Source organism: Rosa rugosa, chromosome 3 (genome assembly GCF_958449725.1).
Source record: "Rosa rugosa chromosome 3, drRosRugo1.1, whole genome shotgun sequence".
Taxonomy (NCBI): Eukaryota; Viridiplantae; Streptophyta; class Magnoliopsida; order Rosales; family Rosaceae; genus Rosa; species Rosa rugosa.
The window spans coordinates 41,880,347-41,898,385 of record NC_084822.1 but is presented as its reverse complement, the minus strand read 5'-3'; the positions used below and the strand labels follow the sequence as shown (position 1 = coordinate 41,898,385).

Genomic DNA, 18,039 nt, shown 5'->3' with positions numbered 1-18,039 from the left:
CTAAACTTCAAGGTTGCTTCATAGAAAATCTTGAGAAATTTGACGAGTCTTGCTTGTTCCATCTTCATCTTCAAGAAGTGGTGGAAGTGGTGGTATTGGAGCAGAACTTTGAATAACTGCAGCTGTAGGACTTGGTGTGGGGGTCGTCCCCATGCTAAAATCTACAGTTCCAATTGGGGTAGAGGTCGGAGTTGAAGATATCCCTTCCATAATCTGCAAATAGCCAATTACAATTACAATTTCAAAACAATTAAACAAAATTCCCAACTGTGAGATCAGAAAGCTAATAAGTTGAGATCAAAAAGCCCTAAAGCTAAACTATGAAATCAGAAAGCCCCAAGTGGTTTTTGAAAACCCTAACTCAATTTTGAAAGAGAGAAGCCCCAAACCAACAAACTACCAGACATCTTCTTTAAACCAGAGTATTTCACAACCAGAACACCAATCAAAGATCAAACTATCACACCAATTTGGACTCCCATTAAATGATAATCTAAAATTCTAAATGATTTGAACACCCATCAAACGATAATCTAAAATTCTAAATGACTTGAACATCCATCAAAGATCAAAATACTAGATGTTTGCCTTCATAAACGATTCATCTTGATTTAAACTGGGAAAAAAAAAAGATAGAGCAGAGAGAACAAATTAATCGTACCGGTGATGAGAGTCTGGCCGACAACAGAAGAAGAGAGAAGCGAGAGAGAACGACGGCCGGCGGTGAGAGTTGTTATGGTAAATAGGAGAGAATGAGAGATCAGAGAGAGTGACGGTCTGAGACTGAGAGAGAGCGTGAAATGAGAAATGAGAGTTATGTGGCTGAGTTAGAACCCTCGAGCATTAGGGTTAGGTTTTTCTCCAATCAGAACTCGAGGAATAATATAAAAAATTAAGAAAATATTAAAAATAAATTATATATATATATATAAACAATGAATAGGGTCGGACGGTTTACTATAGGCGGTTCGTGACCCGAAACCGAGCCCACACCGGAGTGAACCGGGTTCGTGCTATGTGAACGCAAAACGACACCGTTTTTCTCTCAGTGCGGTTTCCGACCCATTTTATTCAGGTCGGTTCGGGCGGTACCCGATTTCTCCCTACATTATGCCCACTTCTAAATTTCTCAATGAATAGCTCGTTTTGAATTCTTAATAATGAATTTTGCACATTGAGTAAGAACAATTCCCATGCACAGCAACAATGGCAGACCCGGATTTTAATCTTGTGGGGCAAGGGTGTTTTTATTATTTTTTATTTTTTATTAAGGGATGTGAAAAACACCAAGCCAAAAAAAAACGTGTATGAAATTATGAATGCATATACAATATAAGCAGAGCTAGGACAAAAAGGACGGGATTGTAGTTAATATCTACAATGCATATAGAACATGATTGATGGATTGATTTTTCTTTTTGAACTTTTCCATATCATTCCCTAAACAAAAAACCATGAAAGGGACTGATTGATGGTTTGATGGTATCCAGTTCACAAGTAACAGGAGAAAACATGGTTTGGTCCAAAAGGTGAACAACTGACAGGGGTATTATCGACCTTTACAACGTGGCCCGTATTATCTTCACCAAAACTATGTAAACCGCAGGATGTCGGACTCGGAGATGTCAGAACACCTCTGTTACTTCTGGCTTTAGATTCCACTATATTTTCAAAGCCGTATAATCCGGTGATACCACATCTCTCTCCAAATATTTGTCCATGGTTGGATCTCAATTTTCCATAAATGCATTATTCTTTTTTTTCTTGCGGGGTTGTTTATAGTATTTCGAGATATTAAAATTTTTAAAGTTAAAACTGTTAGATTAGAACGTTGTAAATAATTTGCAGTCAGTTTTTAAATGTGGAGTTTTAGTACTCTGGGATACTGTAGAATTTGTAATTTTTTCTTTCTTTCTTTTCATTGATAAAACTCACCTCGTGTGTTATTACTTGAAAACATTAGTTGCAACCATTGAAAATGATATCGAGGGGTATTTAGAAGATTTTCAAAAAATAAATCATGTAATATCATGAATCGGTCAAAATGGTACCTCCGTCCATACTCCATATTTCGTGACAAGTGTATAAACTTTTCTCAAATAGAAACCTCAAATCGTAACCATGTGCAGCAGAATGTCTATGCTACCTCCGTCCATACTCCATATTTCGTGACAAGTGCATAAACTTTTCTCAAATCGTAACCGTGTGCATCAGAATGTCTATGCTTAACAAAACATGATCGAAAGTTCCAATGTGGGCCGCAGACGAAATCTTAAAGATGCAGATTTATCTCTAAATTTTGTTTAGGTACCGAATGGATCTATGGATTAACATAAGTAACCGTTCTAAAACAATGTGTACATAATTACTGTGTAAAGTTGATTCATAAGGCCAAATAATTCACCAAAAGCATCAAAATCCGTTGGAACTTTATGCGGCAAAAGCACTTCTACGCTCGGCTCGGGTAAGCAGAAAAAGAACGGTAGGCCAGGAACAGCGACGCGCCGTTTCCGCCGACTTGCTGTCTGTCGTCTCTTGACCCCATTGTGTCAGCCCATGTCGTACCACCCTAATCCCGAAATCGACGCCAAACTGATTCCCAGCGACGACCACCATCCACCGCCACGTGGAGACGCACAGAGCGAGCGAGCACGCGAGGACCATTCTCCGGCCCCGGTCCCGGAGGGCCCCATCCGGGGGTTCTGATTTTAACGTGCGCACCGAAAAAAGGAATCGTTCTGGTTTTTACATTTCACTCTTTGACGCTTTGTATGGTTCTTGGAGGAGGAGAAGCAAACAGAGAGAGAGAGGAGCCATTGGTACGTACTGTGTGTCCAGGGCCAGGCATTAAAAATTTGCAGAGGGAGAAGAGAGGAGGTGGGGATAACAAGTAAGATATATACTGGACCTGGTAAAGACAAGATATGGAGATGGTGACTGGCCATGATCTATTGATCTGGTACTACTGGTCATGAGGTCTTTTTATTTTTACATTTACTGCAGTACGTACTCTCCCCCTCATATGGGGCTTAAGCTAGAAATGGCACTACAATGGACGTCCAAGATTCAAAGCAACAGTCTGTAACCTCCATTTCCATACTACAATAGTACTCTCAGCTCCAATAATGAAAACAAAATCCAAAGCTTGTATATGAATTAATGTGGTAGATATGATGTGATACAACTCATGCAAGTCAACAAATTATACATATGAGGTTATGAAGAAGTCAGCCCAATTTTTTCACCTATTAATTCAAGATCTTACTGTCGTTCGGGACTAGAAACCATATAAACTCTATGAAAGATTTATGCATATAATTTTCGTAAGGGTAGATCGACTATCTTTTACTTTTGTTTGGAAATAGAAAAGCAAACCGAGGCGAAAAGAAAGACAAACCTAAGAGAATGAGCTAAAAGTGTTGCTTTTTGGAGTTGGTAGACTCTCATATATATAACAAGTATTTTTTTTTTTTTTTTCCAAAGTTACACTCACTAAGCTTCAAAATATTAGTGAGTGTAACTTTGGAAAAAAAAAAAAAAAAATACTTGTTATATATATGAGAGTCTACCAACTCCAAAAAGCAACACTTTGATCTTTGATTTTTTTTAGGACTGCAATAGCTTATGACATGTGGTGATCGCTAAGATTTTGATTATGAGATTACAAGCGGGTTTGAGATAGAAAAGAGAGACGATAAAAAATGTTGAACGAAGAAAGTTTTTAGCGTTCCTCTTCTACATTAACGCAACAATATCAACTAGGGGAAGATAGGTAAACTGTCTGGTGAGCTCCACATACATTATCTAGAGATGGCACTAAAATGGACATGATCAGATTTGACCATTTGAGGTTAAGAATCAGTAACCATAATTTCAACTGTTGATTAAAGAAGGGAAAACAAACATTATGAAATCGAGGCATCGTAAGAAATCTTATTCATATTCAATTGTGCAAGTTACTCGCCTAACTGAACTCAAATTTAATGGTTGTTAGGTGTGATAGTTAATTAATTGTATCTGCTTTTGTTGTTGTTTTTTTTTTTTTTCGATTGAATTAAGCAGATACTGGACAGATACTTGTTTCCTTTCTGCCTTTTTTGGAAACGCTCAAAGAGCTAGCAAACCGAGGTGGAAGGAAGTACCCAAAGCGAATGAGACCCAAAAGTGGGCGTTCGTGATTTATTTCCTTACTCGACGTGTATCATTTTCTTAAATAACCTTATCACATCTCAAATACGCAACATTTTCTTAAAATTATACTTATCACGTCTCAAATGCTAATGCTCAAAGAAAAGAGAAATTCACTAAACCGCAACTAATTAGTCTCATAATTCTTCGATCGACTAATATAAGTTTTACATCAATTCTTAATCATTTCTCACATTATTCAAAGAGCATATGTTAGTAGATTTAATCAAATATTAAATTTATTTGAATGAAAATTCAAAATTGAAAGTAACTGACCATCTTATCCAAAGGGTATGACCTTTGAAACTAAAAGCAACGTGGAAGTTGTTGTGCAGAAAGGTATGTCCTTTCAAATAGATGCAATAGACTCCTATATATAAAGAAGCAATCCCACCACTTTGGATTCAACTTTTGCATCAGAAAATTTATCTAGTGTTCAAATAGTTTCTGCATTCCATATTAGAGTTTAATAGATTGAGAGAGAAAAACACAATCTGTGTTCGTTAGCCCCCAAGATTGCAAGGAACACGGCAAAGCTAGAGTTTGTTCTCGACCTGCAAATCCACCGAAGAGCGAGGTTAGTATCAATTAAGATGAGTTGCGAGGCAGCGAAACTTGATGTTATGTGACTGATGATGAATTGTATGAGCTTATTGAGACTCAGTACCATTAAAACGCTTGCAATATGTGCAATCTATGATTATGTGGCTGATTCATTCTATTTTTTTTGTGATCTTCATAATTGACATGCTCTGTTGGAGGGGTAAAGCTATGGTATGTTAACATTTCTCATACATCAACTATTTTTACTCCTCTAAGGACTCATGTTATCACTTTGAGGACTAATATTACTATTTTCAGGACTCATATGGTAAACTAAGAAAATTTACCACTTTAAGGACTCATGTTACCACTTTGAGGACTAATATTACTATTTTGAGGACTCATGTGGTAACTAAGAAAATTTACCACTTTAAGGACTCATGTTACTACTTTGAGGACTAATATTACTATTTTGAGGACTCATTTTACCACTTTTAAGACAATTGTATGCATGTCATACGTTAACACATTGTAGAATTTTCCCCCTGTTGGAGAATGTTGTTGTAAGTCAGTATAGAATTGCTTAGATAGGTCTTAAAATGTTTGGATACATAATGGTGCCGAATTTTATCGAGTTTATGTTCCATAATGATTACTTTATTAACATGTCAAGATCATTCTTTGAGTGACATCTTTAAGTTTCTAATATGCAATGATGACATATGTGCCTTTCTGTATGTGATAGTTGATTTAAGAGGTTTGAGATTGTGAATGGTGTAACTAAAGTTAGAGAACCATGTGTATCGCTATTGAGGGTCAGTATGCTATTAAGTGTCAGTAACCCTATGTGTATTGCAACCTCATTTGATGTTTATTTACGAGGATCAATAGCTTTTAGCTTCATGAGTGCATTCACTTAATTGCATGAGGTATTCAACTCAAATTATCTATTATCGGTTTAGTAGAGCTTGCATTTTTAGAAAGATTTCTTAGCTTTACTTTTTGGGAAGGTCATTGCAGTTATGTCTACCTATAGGCTATGTGGATATTTGATCTTATCATTGCTGTTAGTATTGCTATGTGGATATTTTCTTAATCAAATTGAGGGTAAGTAAACTATTGAGAGTCAGTACACTACTGAGGGTCAGTAAACTACTGAGGATCAGTAAACTACTGAGGATCAGTAAACTACTGAGGATCAGTAAATTACTGAGGATCAGTACTCATATATTTGCATTTCTCATAATACACAGATTAATCGCAATGACAAAGAGGATGACTGCCGCAATAAACCAAGAAGATGTACTGATTGGAATAAAGAAGATATAGGGAAAGCTAAAGAAAATGCCATTTTGGGAATATTGAGCTTGTATAGGTTGACTATTGCTGATCATGATCAAATTTTGAGCTTGTATATCCCATTTTTCTATTTAATTCTAACATCAGTTTTCTCAGCTCAAGCTGGAAACACTTAATTACTTATGATCAATCTCTATTTCATGTCATAATGGGTGGGAAGAGATCGATTTATGGGATAGAGAAAATTGGGCTTATTGACACATTCAACAAATTGAATATATGTAGATGCAGAATGACTTATTAGCCAACAAATTGAACTCTAGAGAGAGATAATATAATCAAAGAAAAGAACAATAATATGAATGAAGTATCCTTCATAATGATATTGAAGGTCAGTAACGTTAAATCACGTTGACTGTCCAAAGCTCTTTGAATTTATTTAAAACTCTGAAAAGGTCAGTTCGGTAATTTACTCGTGAATAGAAATCAATTCAAAGATGAAAGGAGAAAGGCAGTAGTTTAGTTTTTGTATTTTTGGTTTTGGAAGTGGTGGAAGGAGAAAGGCAGAAGAATGGTATTACTGAATTTGAAAGGGAGTGAAGATGACATTTTGTGCAGATTCTTTTAGCGTCGGAACTTGCCGTTCATGAATGACTTTATGTTCCTGCGCTGGGAATTGCAGCAACTAAGTGTGTTGAGACTCCGGCCGTTCATGAACGACCATATATGTCTCAACGCAGGAGTAGATCACCATGAAGGTTGGCCGTTTATGAACGACCATGTATTTTTTGATAGCTTGAGAGAATCTCAACAAAAGAAAGAAGGTTGTTCATGAACAGCCTATCATTTGTTGACAGCAAGCATTTTGGACGGTTTATATCCCTATTAGAGAAGACGGGTATAGCAAGGATGTGTTGTATACCTGAGTTTCGTCTTTGAAGCTTGTTGTTGACGGATCTGCTTTTATCTCACCCTCTGTTTTGGTAGAGCCTTAGCTTTTGCTTGCTGAATATTTCGTTCTTCTCTCTTTGTGTATTTCTCTTCATCGTGGCCACCTTTATATAATAGTGGTTGGATAGCTGATGCCTTGTATTTGAATTTGAATAACAGCACTATCTTTATCACTTGTTATCTTCATGTATGTTTGAATTGGTCGAGATATTAATCAACACTTGAATAGTCAAAGGCTCAAAGCTAGCAGAACTTATCCTTGACTTCATTCAAAGCCAAAAGACTTTGAAAAAATATTTGAATAGCCCCCTTGCTTGCTGTTTGAACTTGGTCAAAGATATAACAAGCTTATCTCATGTGTGAAATTGAATGAATGTGTTTCTTTTTTTCCTTTTGTACGGCAGCCATAAATATGTAATTTTTTTTTTTTTTATATCTCAACAGACGGCCCAATTTTGCTGATGCAAATAAGGAGCTATTGGCGACGGCAACTTCCTGCTGACGCAAAGTAGTGAAAGCCATTGCAATTCTATTTTGTAGTGAAGGGACAACTAAATTGTGTGTGGCTTATAACACTGAGGAAATACTTCTCCTACTCACTCCTAAATCCGATGAGATAGTGTTGCTTGCATCATGGTAGGACATTTGTTTTAATGACTTCCACAACTCGGAAGCTTAGTAGAGTATAGCAAGATACTCTTCAAAAGGAAGTCACCTATATTAGTTTGAAATGGGACCGTTTCTATGAGAATTGTAAGGCTTGATTCTCTAAAGAACTAATGAATAACGGGAATTGTCCATGGCTGGAAGGACACAACCGTAGAACCAGATGTGTCTGGAAAGATATATTATGTGATTACTATTGTCTTGGTTTACATGAACGGCTGAATAGTTCAAGACAACACGTCACTATTTAGCTAGTAAACCCGATGGTACATCAATAGGGAAGGTTCAAAGCCAAAAGCTATCTATCCTGATGTAATACCTTACCAACCTTTCTCTCTCAAGTGTCTGCATTATCAATTTTCATTCATGTGGGGGATTGTTAGTAGATTTAATAGCTGACCATCTTATTCAAAAGTTCTGACCTTTCAAACTAAAAGCAACGTGGAAATTGTTGTGCAGAAAGGTATGTCATTTCGAATAGATGCATCAGATTCCTATATATACAGAAGCAATCCCACCACTTCGGATTCAACTTTTGCATCAGAAAATTTATCTAGTGTTCAAATAGTTTCTGCATTCCATATTAGAGTTTAATAGATTGAGAGAGAAAAACACAATCTGTGTTCATTAGTCCTCGAGATTGTAGTGCTTCTTCTAGAGGAAAGTTTGATCGTTGTACTCTTGGGAGACGTTTGCCGATAACCCTTCAAGCACCGACCACTACTAAAATAAGCCTCACAAGATACATATTTTTTTCCGTATCTTTTGCTTTAAAGGATATGAATAACCGTATCAAAAACTCATTAGATACGGTGTAGCCACGGAATGAAAAAGAGTATTCTCTATTGAGGGTTCTAGTAATCAAAGGATACAGATTTCATTTCCGTATCTCTCTAATAATATGGGTCCCATCATATTTATTTTTTATTCTTATTAATTCTTTTTTATAGGAATAATAATTCTGTTTTTTCTTGAAAATTAATATTAATTATTTTCTATTTTCAGAATATTTATTAATTAATTATTGTTATTTCTTTTGTTTTTTTCTTTTTTCTGTTTGTCATCTTATTATTTGTTCACCACCGTAATTATTTGTATTTGTAGTCTGAACCGTATTTTTTTAGAACTATACGTAGAATAGCAAATGGGAGATCCCAGATCTTGTTACCAATCTCGCTGCTGGTTCCGGCAACCAAATACTCCCCAAATCCCCACCACACATACCTTCTCTCTCTGTTTTCTCTTCATCTCTGTGCAAATCCAGATCGAGCAACCGAGTCGTGGAGGTGCCCTACCCTAAACCTAAAAGTGCCCTACCCATCGCTACTACGTAGAGAAATGTATAGATCAACTCAAAAATTACGAACCCTCCACCGCTTCACCGCCTTAAGAAAATGGTCAAATCCCAAAACATGCCGACCCACCGAGATGACGTTGACTGCCGGTTTGATATCCCTATAGACATAAATACCACCTGAAGTGAATAAGAATAAACATGTCAGAGATATATGATAGGAAGTGTGTCAAACATGTAAAACTAGGCCTCCTAACATAGATTGATTCTCTCTCCTTGTGAGAGCTCTCTACTGTTCATAGTAGATCCATGAGCTTCGTCTCAGTTCCCTGAGCTTTGTCTCAGTTTTCTAGCTTTTACTTCTCCATGTCTTCCTAGTTCTCACCTTGAGAGTCGGTGGCGCAAAACCCTGCCCACCATGGGCGCTTTTTCCCGGAGTTCGTCTCCGATCTGAGGCTCTTTGCCTTTTCTTTCCTTTTCTCGGCTTTTCCCTTCTGTTGCTTGTTTTCTTTTTTCTTCTCGGTCTGTTCCTCATGACCCAAAACCTCTTCTTTCCAGATCTGTTCTTCTCCCTCTCAAACCAGATGATGTCATCGTGGGTCGCTCTCTGTGGTGGCTCTTATCCCTTTCCTTCTGCCAAAACCTGTAAATATGCTCCTAGGAGCCTGGTTCAAAACGGGGTTGTCCCGTTAGTGCATCGGGGGATGCTACAAGGAACTGAGTACCCTTTGGGTGCCTGTCCCTTTGATCCATGTTTGGATCTCACCTCCCTCTCTCTTCAACTGGCTTTTCTGGTTGATTATTCGGCAGAAGAAGTTCTCCGTTTCGGAGATGGTTTGAGGCCTGGGTTTCATGCCTTTGAATCTGGATTGCAGTTGTTTGGGTGCTTGTTTGGAGCTTTTCTGGTGTCGGATCATCCAGGTGCAGCAAGCTTCACTCTTCCTCCTCTCCGGTTTAGGCCAGATTGCGAGTCTGGCTTTGTTCTCGACGGCGCCGCCGCTGTGAAGAATAGTCTTCAGCCTTCTGTTGGGCCTCTTGTTTGCTACTCTGTTGATGTATCCCTGGGCTTGCCTGGTTTAGGCCCTTTTGTTTTTGGCTTTAATTCTTGTTTCTTGGCCCAGCGTGTTGGGTCTGTTTGTTAGAATAGTCGTGTTGTACTTTGTTTTGTTGGTTTAATATATCTATCTCCTTGCCAAAAAAAAAAAAAAAACATGTAAAACTGAAATTTGAGTGCAATCGGTTTTAATACTAGTTTTTGAGGAGATTGCAGCCCAGATGTCACCTTGCCAAATCAGGTTAAAGAATGAAGCCATATCTTCATCATTTTTGTTTAGAGAGAACGAAGCCAGATCTGAAAGTGGTAGACGAAAAACAATTTTGATATTGGATGAAATCTATCCCAGCAAATGCAAGCCATCCTTATACGGTTATACAGCACTAGATGGCCACTATGATTTCCTGATTTTGTTTGTTTGTTAGCTTTTTATATGGCATATATATAAAGTGAATTTATTATCTTGTATGGCAGAAATAGTCATATCGATTTTGCTTTGCCTAGATACAGAAATCCATGGCTAGTGAACAATAAATACGGATAGCAGTGTGCACCAAATGGCAGTGTATTGAGTACGGATATATATAAATATGGCTAATGAACAATGAATACGGATACACGTAGTTAATTTTGCAAGTATGCATTGATAGGAAAAGCTTTAATAAAATTTTAAATAGAAAAGAAGTTAAAGAATATGTAGATTTGGATAAATTAATGTAAAAAAGTGGTTTGTTAATATTACTTCACCCTTTTAAGTTTTAACCATATATATATATAAGATGTTTATCTAGAATATTAAATGATAATACATTAATTTGGTTTTTTCTTTAACAATGAATACGGATTTTTGTGTTTATCTAAATATGTATTTTTGATAAAGTATTTTGTCCACTATATCTTTTATTTTGTCACAATTATCAGTATCCATAAAGCAAACAATACAAAAATTACAAAAGGGTGTCATTTATCAAATGACACGGTTAGTATAGTGTATCTAAAAGGGGGGGGGGGGGGGGGTGCCTATTGGCCATTTTTCTAGTAGTGGACGAGGAGGCAATTTCGTCTTAAGGGGATAGAACCAAGTTCTAGCCTCGATCACAATCTATTAAAGGTTTTTCTAAATTTTATGCTTTGTTCTCTTATATCATATTTGATTCGAATTGACAGTGATTTTTCATACATATATTGATTTTCAATATAGCAATTACCTATTTAATTTTCTAACAGTATATAATACCTCCAGCAATAATACTAGTAAGAATAACGAGAGCATGACGAAGCTAAATGTGCAATCTGGACTGAGAAAATAGATTTTGTGCTACTGCCAAACACTACGTTATATATTGACTTGCCTTTTGTCCGAAAAAAATAATAATATTGACGAGGCTAGTATCAAATCAAAGCTTTCTTATCCGAAAGCCCTGGTAGTCAGCCCTGAAAAGCCCTAAACCCCTTCACATTAGTAGTAATTTCAATTAAAATGCTGCCTTGAATTGAATGAGATTGTCAACTGCTGTCCTTAATTGAAATGCTGAAAGTGATTCAAACCAAGAAGAGCAATATTCCCCCCATTTTCTAGGGTTCATATGGGAAAATGGAAGCTTGCTGATGATAATAAAGGGTGAATCCTATCTTAATTAGCTATAATTTTTATGATTTAGATTTTTTTCTTTCCCGACAAGGAGACTAAATAAATCTAGGACTAAATAATCAATTTTTTCCTTCTTGGTTCAAAGAAGAACGAATCAAATATGGCAATTAAAGGTTTATTGTGTTGTTTTCCTTGACCTTAAATAGTATAAATGAGTTTGTTCAGCCAAATCTTCTTCATCGCTTTGTTCTGTCTCTGTTTCTTCCCTTCCATCTCGAGCAGTTTCTTCTAGTGAAAGCAAGGATTTCATCAGAGTTAAAGGTGATGGGAAAAGAGCAGAAGTACAGTCATGGGTTTTACAAACGATCTCTTCCTACTCCTCCGGCAGTCGAGTTTTCTTCTTCCGAGGGCAAGGTTAGTGATGATGACGTACAATCTTTTCTTTCATGTGCATGTGACCCGAATTTGTGACACATTGTAATGCATATACATAGGTTCATAGAACCGACATGTATGTATCATTAGATTAAACATCACAATCTATGATAACAGTATGAAATTGCTTTTAAAAAAGAAGTGTGTGTCGGTATGTTTAGTATGTTTTAGAAGATAAGAGATTCAGTGGCGTACCAATCTAGGCCTCAAGTAGGTCCGTCAATGGAGAAATATGAACTTAAAGAACCTCGTCTCTAATGAATTTATGTAATGTCATTTAGCAAAACTAGCATCATGGATTAGGAGATAAAGTTTCATATCAACTAGCTAGTGTGTGAACTATGAAGTAATGATTATGAAGATGCTCAAATCGTTACATGTGTTTGTGTAACTTTCTTTGTTGTTTACATTGTGTGGAGAGCATATGCGAAACCTCATATAACTATATTGCATATATTACTTATGTATCAAAGACACATTACTACGTTGATAGTTTTCCAATCATTTGTTAATTTCAATAGCTTATTGGTGTCCTTTAGTAAAATTGGCATAAAGGATTATATATGTTCTATTAGGGTTATTCAAGACTGACTAGAAAATTTGGAAAAATAGAGAGAAGCTAGATTCTTAGTTGACTAATTTTATTTGAAGTGAAAATGACATTACAGTTTAGGAGAAATTTGAGCACAATTTATTTATTTTTTAAAAATCTTTGATATTTAATACCTAAATCCGTTTTCCAATTTTTTTTTTCAATTTCAAAATAAAATAAAATCTTATTTTTTTTTTTTAATACAATAAAATCTTATTTCATATATTGCCCTCGTGTCAAGTCAGTATTATCAAATTTCTCCTTTTTCTTGCTGGCCCAAAAAAAATAAAAATAAAAATAAAATCTTCTTTTCATCAAAATGACAACTTCACCCCTGACGGAGACTTAAAACCCCGACTTTTTAAAACGGTAAATTTACGCGGGGTATCGGCGATCCAGTAAAACCCTAGCACACACAGAGATAGAAACCCATTATTTGAATTCTCTCAAATCCCACCAAATCCCACTTGCAAATGTTAATATTTTCAGTTCAATTTCAGTTCTTTGGTCGATTCTCGGTTTAATTTAAGCAAAAAAAGAAAAGAAAAAAGAGAATTGAAAAATGGCGATGGCTGGGCTGTACCGACGAGTCCTTCCTTCTCCTCCTGCAGTCGATTTTGCTTCTTTAGAGGGAAAGGTACAACCTTTAGTTGCTTCCTCACCCATTAACTTCCTTCTTTTTTTTTAATTTCTCTTTTTTAATTATTTTTTTTTTCAATTAAAAAGATGTTTGTGCTTACGATCCTCATGCTTCTGTGCTAAATTATGCTCTTTCTTTTGTAAAATTCCCTTTTCAAAAAGAATCCACATAGTTTTTCCTGATTTTCTGTGAATACCCATTTACTACATAATGTGAATTTCTTTTATATGTTCTCCATTGGTGTAAAGTTGATCAAATGTGTAATTTTTTTTTTTTGGCAAAGATCAAATGTGTAATTGGAAACTGAAAAGATCATCGTACTTTGTAATTTACAGTGGGTAAATGATAGATCTACAGATGAGGAAGGTGAATATTGAGCTAATGATTTGGTAAATGTTTATGAGTGCTATGTTGTCTAACCTAATTACATAAGTTTCGAGTGTTTTGGGTTGTTAACCTGCAGCAATAGAGGGGATCCTACCACATTTAGTGGGTTGTTACTTAAGCTGCTTCTTATGTGATTCTGTGAGCAAAATAACATGCGGTTGATGTTTCTTGCTAGCTTACTCTAGTTGAAGCATAGAAGAAACCAAGGATTACTCTATGGTGTTTCTTTTGTTACATTTGGTCCACTGACCGTCAATAAGTACTTGTCTATACAAGGATTTATCTGCTTTTGATTTTCTTTTATGCAGTCATTGATTTTTCTGCTTTTCATGTGTTGCTGTTCCAAATTTTTTTTTTTTTGGGTCCTGATTCCCTATTTAATGGTTTTGGAAATGCAGAAACTTTTTCTTGAAGCCATTCAGAAGGGAACTATGGAAAACTTCTACAGGCTAATTTCTTATTTCCAGACCCAATCAGAGCCTGCTTATTGTGGATTGGCGAGCCTTTCCATGGTCTTGAATGCTCTTGCTATTGATCCTGGAAGGAAATGGAAAGGTAAGATCTAACTTTTATCATTGAAAAGGTTTGAAATGTCATTCTGTTCCTGTAGTGATTGGCAATTTACAATTCATCACAAGTTGAGACTATAGCACTTTGCCCTTTTTGTTAATCACATCCATACTGTTATCTATAGCTTAAGACTGTAAATTTTCAGTGTTCTCTTTTTGATATTCATATTGTCTCAGCTGTTATGGGCAGTGTCATTGCCAATGTTAGTTTAAGGTTTAATGACCAATATCTGACCGCTATGCTGCTACTCATTATCATTTCGGGCCTTGCGGGTGTTTTGTTTCTGTTTGGAATTAAGTTCTTCATTTCTGACTCCATTTTAATTTGCAAATGCGTTGATTAAAACCTTCCTAGCTTACGGATTTTTATGCATTAAGATTCTTTCATGTTAATGCACTATGTACACTTCCATTTTTTTCCACAGGACCATGGAGATGGTTTGATGAGTCCATGTTAGACTGCTGCGAATCTTTGGAAACAGTCAAGTCTAAAGGCATCTCATTTGGGAAGCTAGTGAGCTTGGCTCACTGTGCTGGAGCAAAAGTTGAAGCTTTTCGTACTAATCATAGCAATATTGATGAGTTTCGTAAATATGTCATGAGATGTTCCAGTTCTGATGATTGTCACGTGATCTCATCATATGATAGATCAGTCCTCAAACAGGTTAAAACTAATATTTACATTTCCTTTGGCTGTATCTCTAATCAACTAATTTTGAGTTTGCTGTTAATGCGCTTAGAATTCACCTGCCTTACATGCTGCAAATTACTCTGAAGGATTGAGCATCAAATACAAATATCTAGTTGATCCTATAACTTTGAAGATATCTTTATTGCAGACTGGTACCGGTCACTTTTCACCCGTTGGTGGTTATCATGCTGAAAAGGACATGGCTCTAATTTTGGATGTTGCACGTTTTAAGTATCCTCCTCATTGGGTCCCCCTCAATATCCTTTGGGACGCCATGAGTAATGTTGATGAATCTACTGGACAACGCAGAGGGTAAGCTTGTATAATAGTGAATATTACTTCATAGTTCATAACCATGATATTGATATGCACATCTCAAGAAATTTCTGTTTCTTTTCCTGAAGAAATTGACTTAATAGTGCTGAAGCTCTAAATGATGACTAATATCCCAGAAAAGGATGGTCATTCTTTTGGACCAGTAAGGGTCACCAGTTGGGCATGCATTCATTGTGATTGTTTGTAGCATTTTTGTAATGCTCACTCTTACAGTCTCCTGGAAACTAATTGGTCAACAATGTATATCAAGCTAAAACTTCACTCGTAATTTCTTTTAACATCAGAATTTCATCTTCTTCTCTCTCTGCTGACTTATGCCCTGCATTTAATGTCAAATTACAGTCTGACTTAAGCTTCGTTTCATGCCCAGGTTTATGCTTATATCTAGGCCTCACAGGGAGCCAGGACAGCTTTATACCCTGGTATGATTGAATTTGCCAATTTAATGAGTTTAAAGTTAAAGTTTCCCATACATACAGTGTCTTCTGGTTTTCTAATTGTGCATGTCTCTCTCCCTCCCTCCGCTTCTTAGTAGCCAATCTACTACATCACAAGAATGGCTTCTACCTATCATATTGTGCAGAGCAATTTTTAATCTAATTTTGCTACTGGTATCTTTGAAGCAAGTTAGATATTTTAACTTCAGTATTTTCCTATTCTCAAGAGTATTGTTGCTCTTAACAATTTTGAAGGTGCCTTCCATTGCTGGAAGGCCATTTGCCAAAGTCAACAGCTTAGGAAAAAAGTTACTTGAGTGCCTCAATTTCTGATTTTGGATTTGCCAGACATTGATAGAAGTCTTTTTTTTTTTTTTTTGGAATTGTTATCGTTGAATGCTCTTTCTCTTAGGTTCTGTGTGTTTATGATCTTACAGATGTATTTAGCTGAATGTCAAAAATCTTGGATTTACATGATGTTACATGCTCGGTGAAGATATTTAGTTTTGTATCGGACTTCTTGCAGAGCTGTAAACATGAGAGTTGGGTTGGCGTTGCAAAATACTTGATGGATGATGTTCCTCTTCTCTTAAAGTCAGAGGATGTGAAAGACATTCAGGAAGTTTTGTCTGTTGTTTTCACGTCTCTCCCTTCCAATTTTGAGGATTTCATCAAGTGGGTTGCAGAAGTTCGGAGGCGAGAAGATATAGGCCAGACCTTAAGCATGGAGGAAAAAGCTAGGCTTGCTGTCAAGGTGTTTGAGTCTTTTGAACTTCGCAAAGAATCTTCCCTCATGTTACCTATATGAACTTCAATACCATCTTCCAGTTAATTGAGCCTAAAAGTCTGAGTGCTAATTTTTTCATATGCAGGAGGAGGTATTGAAACAGGTGCAGGAGACTGGTCTTTATAAACATGTGTCAGAATTATTATTATCTTCAAAAAATTCATGCTGCAGAAACTTAACTTCTGGTTGTGAAGAAGACTTGCCTAACATTGCTGCCAGTGTTTGCTGCCATGGGGCACAGATCTTATGGGGCAACTCTGCCTCCCCATTGGTATACTGCTGTCAAGAAGCATGTGTGAAATGCTTGAAGGCTAATGGTGACAAGCCAGTCACGGTGATATGTGGTACAGTGGTAAATGGTGGAAGTGAGGAGAAGGTGGACATGCTAGTTCCTTCATCCCAAATGAATTCGAGTTGCTGTTGTGCTGGCTCAATAAATCACATTGGGCTTCACCCAGCTAGTAATGATGTTCTAACAGCACTTCTACTAGCCTTGCCTCAAAAGACATGGTCTGGGATCAAAGATGTGAAGCTTTTGAAGGAAATTTACAGCCTTGTTTCCACTGCAAGTCTACCTACTTTGCTTCAAGAAGAGGTAATTTTCAAATCTTAGTATTTTTATCATTCTTTGGAACTTATCCCTTCAGTGTTACTTTTCATTTAGTTTTGCTAATTTGAGTGCATTGCTCAGATTAACTATTAATTCAAGTCTCTGAAAGCAGAATAGAGATTAAGATTCTTCACATATATATTTTTTCGAAATACTTTAATATAGCAGAAACTTAAGCACCATTGCAAACTTTGACTGTTATTGAACTTATGCTGATCATGAAACTGTCACACTCGTTTAGCTTTGATTGTTGCAGTAGATATTGGTCAATGTACAACTCGTTTTTCATAACATTAAATTACCGGCTTTGGCAGGTTTTGCACTTGCGACGTCAGCTCCACCTTCTCAAGAGATGCCAAGAAAATAGGATAGAAGAGGACCTTGGCGAGCCTCTCTCTTAGAACTCCCTTCCTGTTCCCCAATGTTTCTATATCTCCAAGCACAGTGGGGGCAATATTTATATTTACTCATCTGGGATGTACTTTTTAGGTTTATAGGAAAAGAGGGGTATTGAGGCTATATATCTAAAAGGCGGGACGGACGGATTAGTGGCATTTTTATTCCGACCGATGGGTTAAATGTTGAGCATGAGGCAATTTGTAAACTTGACATCTTATGTTTGCACCTTTTAGTAATATTTTTGATATCCAAATTTTTTCTTAGTATATCTTAATCTTAATATCTAGTATCCTCCTTGCAAATCAGATTATAACTTATAAGAGTAGTAATCCAACATTGGACTAACTAAGCCAGCTCAAACCATTGGGTAACTCTATTGCCTAGTTTGGCATAGTTTATGTTTTGCAAAAAGTTGCTAAATTTGTAAGTTATGATTTTGTAAAATTCTTATTTTAAAAGTTATAGAAGCTGATAAAAAGTAGCTTTCATAAACTAAAAGCTACAACTGCTTATGATTGAAGCTGAGTGATCTCAAACTGGACCTATAAGCAGCAACTTAATGACATAACT

At 36.4% G+C, this 18,039-nt stretch overlaps 1 protein-coding gene across 1 annotated transcript; it reads left to right on the top strand.

The window, feature by feature from the left end:
- The first annotated feature begins 12,997 nt into the window (after positions 1-12,997).
- Positions 12,998-17,737, top strand: LOC133738220 (glutathione gamma-glutamylcysteinyltransferase 1-like). Its single transcript, XM_062165684.1, has 8 exons — positions 12,998-13,250; positions 14,039-14,195; positions 14,635-14,873; positions 15,049-15,212; positions 15,607-15,658; positions 16,200-16,427; positions 16,546-17,055; positions 17,385-17,737. The coding sequence occupies exons 1-8, from the start codon at positions 13,176-13,178 to the stop codon at positions 17,469-17,471; spliced, it is 1,512 nt and encodes a 503-aa protein (XP_062021668.1). The 5' UTR covers positions 12,998-13,175; the 3' UTR covers positions 17,472-17,737.
- The last annotated feature ends 302 nt before the right edge of the window (positions 17,738-18,039 follow it).

Coding starts and splice junctions, on each gene's coding strand:
- LOC133738220 (XM_062165684.1), top strand. CDS start 13,176: ATGGCGATGGCTGGGCTGTACCGACGAGTCCTTCCTTCTCCTCCTGCA. Junction 15,213..15,606: donor TCTACTGGACAACGCAGAGG/GTAAGCTTGTAT, acceptor TTTCATGCCCAG/GTTTATGCTTATATCTAGGC. Junction 17,056..17,384: donor CTACTTTGCTTCAAGAAGAG/GTAATTTTCAAA, acceptor CGGCTTTGGCAG/GTTTTGCACTTGCGACGTCA.